General features: G+C 39.0%; 1 protein-coding gene across 1 annotated transcript; it reads right to left on the minus strand.

The window, feature by feature from the left end:
* Positions 1-1,660: 1,660 nt before the first annotated feature.
* On the minus strand, positions 1,661-2,632 carry LOC113896390 (olfactory receptor 7A10-like). The gene has a single exon (XM_027548591.1). It carries the CDS (start codon positions 2,627-2,629, stop codon positions 1,661-1,663), a length of 969 nt encoding a protein of 322 aa, XP_027404392.1. The 5' UTR covers positions 2,630-2,632.
* Positions 2,633-10,092: the final 7,460 nt, after the last annotated feature.

The raw sequence follows: 10,092 nt of genomic DNA on the forward strand, positions 1-10,092 counted from the left end.
AGGTAATTACATTGTACAGAGCAGGTGAAAACAATAAAAAATTCCAGGAAACAAATAAAAAGGCAACTTCTACATCTACAATCTGATTAAAGAATCACAACTACTGACTCTCAAACTTTGAGCTCTGTAGTCATGGGCATTTCTTCAAATCCAGTATAAATGGCTTTTTTGGACTCACCATCACAAAGAGTGTTTGCAGAGCCCCCTTTATGTCTTTGTTTCTCAGACTGTAGATGAAAGGTTTCAGCATGGGTGTGACCAGAGTGTGCATCACCAAGGCAGTATACTTGAGCTGGGAGTAGCAGCAGAGCTAAGGTACACTACTAGGCTTGTACAAAAGAATAAGGAGACAATTGAGAGGTGAGATGCATTGGTAGAAAATGCTTTATACTTCCCTTGAGCTGATGAGATTCTACATATATATATACTGGCTTTCATAGCAGCAGTGTTTAGAGTGACAGGTAGGAAGGCAGAGATTTTAGTGGTAGAGTTGGTGGGTGGATTGTTATGGAGGTGCATCCCTTTGGAAAATTGTTTCTAAGTTCTTCTGATTTCTCAGTGAGTAGTTAGGAGTCAAGGCTATCAGTTTACATATGGATGGGGGAAGATGGTGTTTAAGGTATGACAATACAGAAGACAAGAAATAGTCATTGTGGGGTTAAAAAAAAAAAACAACAGGAGAATGGTGGGAAGAAAATAACTCAGGAAAGAAGGAAGGAAGAAAGGGAGGGAGGGATGAAGGGAAGGAGGCATTACAATCCTAGTGTATGAAAAGATTTTGAAAGGAAGGTCATTTTGCTCAAACATATGTACATTGAGTTGGTGATGCCATCCAACCATATGCCCAGCAAAAATTCAGGGCTTTCAAGTCTTCCTTTCATTCTCAATTCATTAGTCACCTCCCAGTTTCATTTCCTTCCCACCAAGACCACACACTTTTGATCAGGCATCCATCACAATTCTACTCCTTGTCCTATCAATTACTTCAAATTAGCCCATTCTTACCTAGTTGATGCACTGTTAGTTGGCAACCAAATTTTTCTCCATACGTATGGTCCTGCATGTCTGCTAAATTTTGCTTCATTTTCTTGTTAAGAAAGAACTAGTTTTTCTTCTACATGTGGTGGATTTGAATTTTTTTCAGGTCATCTTTATTTATTTTTTATAGATAAATAAATTAAATTAAATTCTTTAATTTAATTTAATTTTTAATTAAATTAATTAAAATTAAATAAATTATTTAATTGGAGGCTAATTACTTTACAATATTGTATTGGTTTTGCCATATATCAACATGAATCTGCCATGTTTTATAAACCCCTGGGCACTTTCTCTGCTTGGAAAAAAGTCCTTATCTATTTTTTTGCCCAATCTAACTTCCACCATTAATGCCAATTAATCTGCACCTGTCTATATCATTAATAAATGACTAATAGCCAGATATCATGATCATTTATTTATTATTCTCTGACTGTGTGAAAGCAGAAAAATATTTTATATGTTAGAGTGGAAATCTTAAAAAATTGAATCTTTTAAGTGTAGATAGAAGTTAAGGTCAAAGCAAAGGAAATACCAGGAAATAATAGAAAAAGCATCGTCTACACCTACAATCTGGTCAAAAAAATAGTGATTTCTTACTCCAGTTTCTTTAGCCTGGCAATCATTTACACTTCTTCAACCAGAGGTAAGTTGGCATTTTTAAAGATGACACCCCAATGAATCTTCTCAGAGCCCTCTTTATGTCTTTATTCCGCAGACTGTAGATGAAAGGGTTCAGCATGGGTGTGACCACTGTATACATCACTGAAGCTGTTATATTTGACTGTGAGCTGTGGGTAGAAGCAGGGCTAAGATACACAGATAAGACTGTACAATAAAATAAGGCAACAACCGAGAGGTGAGATGCACAGGTGGAAAATGCTTTATATTTCCCCTGAGTTGATGAAATTCTTCGTATGCAGGAGATTATCTTAGAGTATGAATAAATGATTCCAGTGAATGCACCACCACCCAGGATTGCAGCTGCAAAATATATTACTATGTCATTAAGAAAGGTGTCAGAACAGGCACATTGGACAACCTGATTGAGTTCACAGAAAAAGTGAGGGATTTCCAAGCCTGTGCAGAAGGACAACCGCAGTATCATTAAGCTTTGTAACAGGGAATTCAGAGCACTCATCACCCAGGACACCAGAACCAGCAGTCCACAGTGCCAGGGGTTCATCATGACTGTGTAGTGCAGAGGGTAACATATGGCCAGGTAGTGGTCATAGGCCATCACAGTCAAGAGAAAGTTATCCAGCCCTGCGAAGAGTAGGAAAAAGTGTATCTGGCTAATACAGCCTGCATAACTTATATGTTTGCTCTGCCTCTGGATGTTCCACAGCATCTTTGGGATGGTGGTGGAAGTGAAGCAGATGTCTACAAAGGACAGGTTAGAAAGGAAGAAGTACATGGGGGTGTGGAGTTTGGGGTCTGAGCTCACAGCCAGAAAGATGAGCAGGTTTCCAAACACAGTGATCAGGTACATGAAGAGGAAAAGCCCAAATATAAAGGGCTGCAGTTCTGGTTCCTCTGAAAATCCCAGAAGAAGAAATTCTGAAATTTGTGTATTGTTTCCCGATTCCATGTAGTGCAGGGCTCTACCTAGCAATAAAAATAATAATAAGACTGATTTAACAAAAACAGACCTTACTGGTATAATTTAAAATGTACAATTTATATTTTGCGGTCAAGAAATCCACACCTACAGTTTTGGTGTGAAACTTTTCCCTTTTGGGACATCCTCTGATTACAAATTCCTGTTCATCTCTGTCTTTTCACCAAGAGGTCATGTATTGTAAACTTTGAATGAGGGATTCTGACAAAGTATTGAGGCTATATATTGAGTACTCACCATCTCCTGAATAAGCAGAGTATGCTGAGAGTCACAAGTCCCTACAGTTTAATGATGGAGAAAGAATGTAAACAAGTAGAAATATAATAAAATGTCAAATGAAGAAAAGTAGAGAAGGTATATAGAAGGTAGTAGTAAAGGTGTTATATTTTACTGGGTGTCCAGCTAGGCTGGCAAACAATGTAACATTTGAACAGAGATATCAAGGAAGAGGGTCTGGGGTGTCAAGGTTGTCTCAGGAAATGTGGGCCTGGAAGGATGAAGGGCCAGTGCAAAGACCCTGAGGAAGGGTCTGATAGTCAAGGCTCAATTGGAAGTTTCTGATAGTCAAGGTTCAAGTGGAAGTTTGCATGTCAAGGGGAAATGACCAAGAGGGAGAGTGATGAGAAATAGGGCAGAGTGCTAAGGAATGAAGATACAGGGAGTCCATCATTCACATGTTGTTCTTGTGCATTATAAATTTTATTGATTTTATTTAATATATTTTTGCTCTAATCTTATGATGGCCATCATTCTGATTTTGTATTTAATTGAAGGGTAATTGCTTTATAGAATTTTGTTGTTTTCTGCCAAATAACATGATGCCATACATATACATATGTCCCCTCCTTCTTGAACCTCCCTCCCATCTCCCTCCCTATCCTACCCCTCTAGATTGTTACAAAGGCCTTGTTTGAGTTCCCTGAGTCATATAGCAAATTCCCATTGGCTGTCTATTTTACATATGGCAGTGTAAGTTTCCATGTTACTCTCTGCTGTCTGTATTTTAAGGAGAATAATTTGTGTATATGAGTTCAGCTCCTCTTGCCATAAGAACTCTCATACCTCACAACACACACACAGACACACACACACACAAACACACACACACTCTCAACTTCAGCTGCAAAATTAGAACAGAAATAATACAAGATGAGCTGTCAAAACCAGATTATCTATAACCTCAATTATGGGGAAGTGGTACCCAAATTCCAGTTATTAAGTTTTCTATGGACAGTGAAACATGGCTCTCCATTTTAATATGACTATTTTCCCTCTTTATTTGATGAAACATTTTAAAAAGTTCAAAAAGCATAGTTGTAAGAAAGAAATAGACATGAGGGAGAAAAATAACCTAATAAACTTAGGTGGTCTCTGAGAGAAGGAGATGAGGAGAAATCTTCTTTAGTTTGGGGAGTGCTGCAACTTCTGTTATTGCCCTGTCCATGGGGTTTTCCAGAATACTGGAGCGGGTTGCCATTTCCTTCTCTGGGGATCTTCCCCACCCAGGGGTTGAGTCAGTGTTTCCTGCATCTCCTGCCTTACAGGAGGATTTTTTACCACCAAGCCACCAAAGAAGCCCCGTGATGCCCAGAATAACCAGTAAAGCAGAAAAACATCAATTTATTCAAAAGAAAAGGACTGATATCCTTATGATGCAAAGATAGTTTACTGAATGAAGTAGGAAAATGAGTAAAATGAATAAACATATAATTCAGAATAGCGAATCACCACTGGAGAATGAAGCCAAAATTCTGTAGCTTAAAAGGATGCTCATCTTGTGTACTTTCTATAAACTTCACATTCACATTGCCCTGCTCTTGGCCACATAGATCTAGTAAGCATTGAACTTGACTGTTTCACAGATGTGAAAGCTTTAATGCTCAGAGTCACTATAATACTTCTTCCCTTTTTCTGAGTCTCATTCGCTTTCTTACTGGGAAATGTTCACGCCTCCTTTGTCTTCAAAATCTTCATCTATGCTTTCACATTGCTTATAGGAAGCTCTTTCATGAACCATTTTTAAAATTAATAATTCTAAAGGAAAGGGACATTTCCTCACACACTTAATTTAATTGTATAAGCCATCAATGTCTACTTCTAATTCCTTGTTATTTTCCTATGCTGTGAATATCTTGACACATGTAATGATGCTACTCACTGCCATTCTGACCCCACCCACACCAGACTTAGTTGGAAATGGCAGATGAATAAATATAAATCACTTGAACTTGAAAGATTATGGTCCCACAAAATTGCCAAGGCTGAAAGATGATGAAAGGATGAATAGAGGCAGGGAAATGCTAAAATAGGTACGGAGGACGCACAAAACGAATATTTTCCATATTCTGAGGGGAGGACCTACTAGGGAATTAAACTATCTTTCCTAAGAATTAAATATAATAGATTAAATAAAACACAAAATAACTTACCAAAGAGCATCCTTCAGAGAAAGGATACAGACAAAATCATATCAGGGCTCTCTTTGTTCAGTCCTTTGTATGTTAGTATATCTGTCTGTGTTTATACCTATGTGTTTATTTCTATATTTGCAAATACTGCAATATGCAATATAAAAGGCATGTAAAACAATGTATGAGGCATGTGTTCTTCTCCACATAGTCAAAATAAATACATGGCAGTATGGAAGTGTTTCTATTTTTGTTTATTTTTATTTTTTTAAGTTATTTGAATTGGAGTATAATTGCTTTATAATATTGTGATGGGGAACAGTATGGAGATTGCTTACAAACTAAGAATAACATTACCAGTTGACCCAACAATCCCACTACTGGGCATATGCCCTGAGAAAACCGTAATTTAAGAAGACAGTGTACTCCAATGTTTATAGCAGCACTATTTACAATAGCTATGGGCACAGTCTAGACCTGATTCTGTTGCTAGTCCAACATGCAGAGGTTTCCCCACACCAGATTCCATAAAATCCTACAGAGGCCAAGATAATATATCCTTTTAACATATGATTTATCTCTGAGGACAGTATATCACATTTATGCATCTATATGATTGCAATAAACTTTTTCTTTTATGATTTATTATTCAAATGAACAGAGGCCTCATATTTTATTAAGCTTTGTGTTTTAAAGTGTGTACACTTATATAGAAAAATATTGGGGGAGGAGCTAAGATGGCAGAGGAATAAGATGGGGAGACCATTTTCTCTCCCACAAATTCATCAGAAGAACATTTAAATGCCAAATAAATTCCACAAAACAACTTCTGAATGCCAGCAGAGGACATCAGGCACCCAGAAAAGCAACCCATTGTCTTTGAAAGGAAGTAGGAAAAAATATAAAGGACAAAAAAAGAGAGAAAAGAGGGAGGGACAGAGCTCCATCCCAGGAAGGGAGTCTTAAAAAGAGAAGTTTCCAAACACCAGGAAACACTCTCACTGCCGAGCCTGTGCCGAGCCTTGGAAGCACAGAGGGCGATATAACAGGGAGGAAAAATAAATAAACAATTAAAACCCACAGATTATGAGCCCAACAGTAACTCCCTCAGTGGAGAAGCAGCACAGATGCCAGCACCCACCACTAGCAAGTGGGGGCTGGGCAGGGATGCGCGGGATGCATTGCTTAGAGTAAGGATCTGGCCAGAATGCCCCGAGCGCTACCTGAGCAAACTAATTTGGGCTACCAAACCAGACTGTGGGGTAACTACTACGCGAAAAGCCAGCCCTAACCTAAGACACTGCCAGGCCCATGCACAGAACAAAGGACTGAACAGAGATAGCCAGCTGCAGATCATCCCCCTCCGGTGACAGGCAGCCAGAGCCGGAAGGGGGCAATCACAGCCCCAGAGAGACATTATCTACAAAACAGCATGTATAATATCATGTATGAAATGAGTCGCCAGTCCAGGTTCGATGCACGATACTGGATGCTTGGGGCTGGTGCACTGGGACGACCCAGAGGGAGGGTATGGGGAGGGAGGAGGGAGGAGGGTTCAGGATGGGGAACACAGGTATACCTGCGGCGGATTCATTTTGATATTTGACAAAACTAATACAATATTGTAAAGTTTGAAAAAAAAAAAAAAAAACAGTAAGCAGGCTTCTTTGCTAACTAAGACTTCTTGGGGTTCTGGACGGTCAACATCCACCTGAGAAGGTGTACCGGTTGTACACCCAGAAAACTGAGCGGCGGGGAGGCGATAAGTCGCAGGAACCGTGCTTGCCAAACACCTCATCACCTGAGCTGCTTGGACCTGGGAAGGGCACAAAATGCAGGCCCAACCGAGTCTGCACCTCTGAGGACTACCCGAGTGCCTGAACCTGAGCAGCTTAGACCTGGGAGGCGCAGCAGCCCAGGGCCAGCCTCGATGGTTCCCGGCGGAGCAACCTAGAGCCTGAGCAGTGTGGGCAGGGAGGCTACACGCGCCGTGAGCGGGGGCAGGCCCAGTGTGGCTGAGGCACTGCGAGCACATGCCAGTGTTATTTGTTTGCAGCATCCCTCCCTCCCCACAGCACGACTGAACAAGTGAGCCTAAAAAAAAAAAGTGTCCACCACCACCCCCTTTGTATCAGGGCGGAAATCAGACACTGAAGAGACCAGCAAACAGAAGAACCTATAACAGAGGGAACCGCCTTGGAAGCGACAGGCAATAGATTAAAACCCTGTCGTTAGTACGGACTACATAGGAAGGGGCCTATAGATCTTGAGAAATATAAGCCGGACCAAGGAACTAGCCGAAAATGAACTGACCCCACAACACCAGAGAAAGTCCTAGATATATTTTTACTATTTTTACGATCATTCTTTCTTTCTTTCTTTAATTTTAAAAAAATTTTAAGACCTCTATTACTCCTTTAATTTTCACTTTTATAACCTACTATTACTTTGCAAAAAAAAAAAAAAAAAAGACGCTATTTTTTTAAAGCAAACTTCATATATATATTCTTTATAATTTTTGTAACCTTGTTTTTTTTTTTTTTCTTTTTCTCTTTCTTGTTTTTTTTTTTTTTCTTCTTTTCTTTAACATTGTATTTCCGAAATTCCAAACTCTACTCTAGATTTTTAATTTTAGCTTTTTGGTATTTGTTATCAATTTTGTACCTATATATATATTTTTTAAATAATTTTTGTGACTTTTTTTTTCTTTCTTTCTTTCTCTTCTTCTTTTCTTTAACATTGTATTTCTGAAATTCCAAACTCTACTCTAGATTTTTAATTTATGCTTTTTGGTATTTATTATCAATTTTGTACCTATATTCTTTTTTAATAATTTTTGTGACTTTTTTTTCTTTCTTTCTCTTCTTCTTTTCTTTAACATTGTATTTTTGAAATTCCAAACTCTACTCTAGATTTTTAATTTTTGCTTTTAGGTATTTGTTACCAATTTTGTACCTTTAAGAATCCAATCTTCAGTACCCATTTTTCACTAGTGAGCGAGATTACTGGCTTGACTGCTCTCTCCCTCTTTGGACTGTCCTCTTTCTCCACCAGGTCGCCTGTGTCTCCTCCCTCTCTACTCTACCCAACTCTGTGAATTTCTGTGTGTTCCAGACGGTGGAGAACACTTAGGGAACTGATTACGGGCTGATCTGTCTCTCTACTTTTCATTCCCCCTTTTATCCTCCTGGCCATCTCAGTCTCCTTCCTTCCTCTTCTTTTCTCTGTATAACTCCGTGAACATCTCTGAGTGGTCCAGTTGTGGAATGCACATAAGGAAGTGATTACTGGCTAGCCCACTTACTCCTCTACTGATTCCACCTCATCTCATTCGGGTCACCTCTAACTCCCTCCTCCCTCTTCTCTTCTCCATGTAACACTGTGAACCTCTCTGGGTGACCCTCATGGTGGAGAAACTTTTCATCTTTAACCTGGAGGTTTTATTGATGGTGCTGTATAGAAGCAGAAGTTTTGAGACTACTGTAAAAATAAGACTGATAACTGGAAGCAGGAGGCTTAAGTCCAAACCCTGACTCCAGGGAACTCCTGACTCCAGGGAACATTAACTTACAGGAGCTCATCAAACGCCTCCATACCTACACTGAAAACAAGCACCACACAAGGGCCAACAAGTTCCAGGGCAAGACATACCAAGCAAATTCTCCAGCAACACAGGAACCCAGCCCTGAGCTCCAATACACAGGCTGCCCAAAGTTACTCCAAAACCATAAAGATCTCATAACTCATTACTGGACACTTCAATGCACTCCACAGAGAAGAAATCCAGCTTTACCCACCAGAACACCGACACAAGCTTTCTTAACCAAGAAACCTTGACAAGCCACCTGTACAAACCCACACACAGTGAGGAAACTCCACAATAAAGAGAACTCCACAAACTGCCAGAATACAGAAAGGATACCCCAAACTTAGCAATATAAACAAGGAGAAGAGACAGAGGAATACCCAGCAGGTAAAGGAACAGGATAAATGCCCACAAATCAAACAAAAGAGGAAGAGATAGGGAATCTACCTGATAAAGAATTCTGAATAATGATAGTGAAATTGATCCAAACTCTTGAAATCAAAATGGAATCACAGATAAATAGCCTGGAGACAAGGATTGAGAAGATGCAAGAAAGGTTTAACAAGGACCTAGAAGAAATTAAAAAAGAGTCAATATATAATGAATAATGCAGTAAATGAGATCAAAAACACTCTGGTGGCAACAAATAGTAGAATAACAGAGGCAGAAGATAGGATTAGTGAATTAGAAGGCAGAATGGTAGAAATAAATGAATCAGAGAGGAAAAAAGAAAAACTAATTAAAAGAAATGAGGACAATCTCAGAGATCTCCAGGACAATATTAAACACTCCAACATTCGATTCATAGGAGTCCCAGAAGTAGAAGACAAAAAGAAAGACCATGAGAAAATACTTGAGGAGATAATAGTTGAAAACTTTCCTAAAATGGGGAAGGAAATAATCACTCAAGTCCAAGAAACCCAGAGAGTCCCAAACAGGATAAACCCAAGGCAAAACACCCCAAGACACATATTAATCAAATTAACAAAGATCAAATACAAAGAACAAATATTAAAAGCATCAAGAAAAAACAACAATAATACACAAGGGAATTCCCATAAGGATAACAGCTGGTCTTTAAATAGAAACTGTCCAAGCCAGGAGGGAATGGCAAGACATACTTAAAGTGATGAAAGAAAATAACCTACAGCCCAGATTATTGTACCCAGCAAGGATCTCATTCAAATATGAAGGAGAAATCAAAAGCTTTACAGACAAGCAAAAGCTGAGAGAACTCAACACCACCAAACCAGCTCTCCAACAAATACTAAAATATATTCTCTAGACAGGAAACACAAAAAGGGTATATAAATTTGAACCCAAAACAATAGAGTAAATGGCAACAGGATCATACTTATCAATAATTACCTTAAACATAAATGGGTTGAATGCCCCAACCAAAAGAAAAAGACTGGCTGAATGGATACAAAAACAAGACC

This window comes from Bos indicus x Bos taurus, chromosome 7, assembly GCF_003369695.1.
Source record: "Bos indicus x Bos taurus breed Angus x Brahman F1 hybrid chromosome 7, Bos_hybrid_MaternalHap_v2.0, whole genome shotgun sequence".
NCBI lineage: Eukaryota > Metazoa > Chordata > Mammalia > Artiodactyla > Bovidae > Bos > Bos indicus x Bos taurus.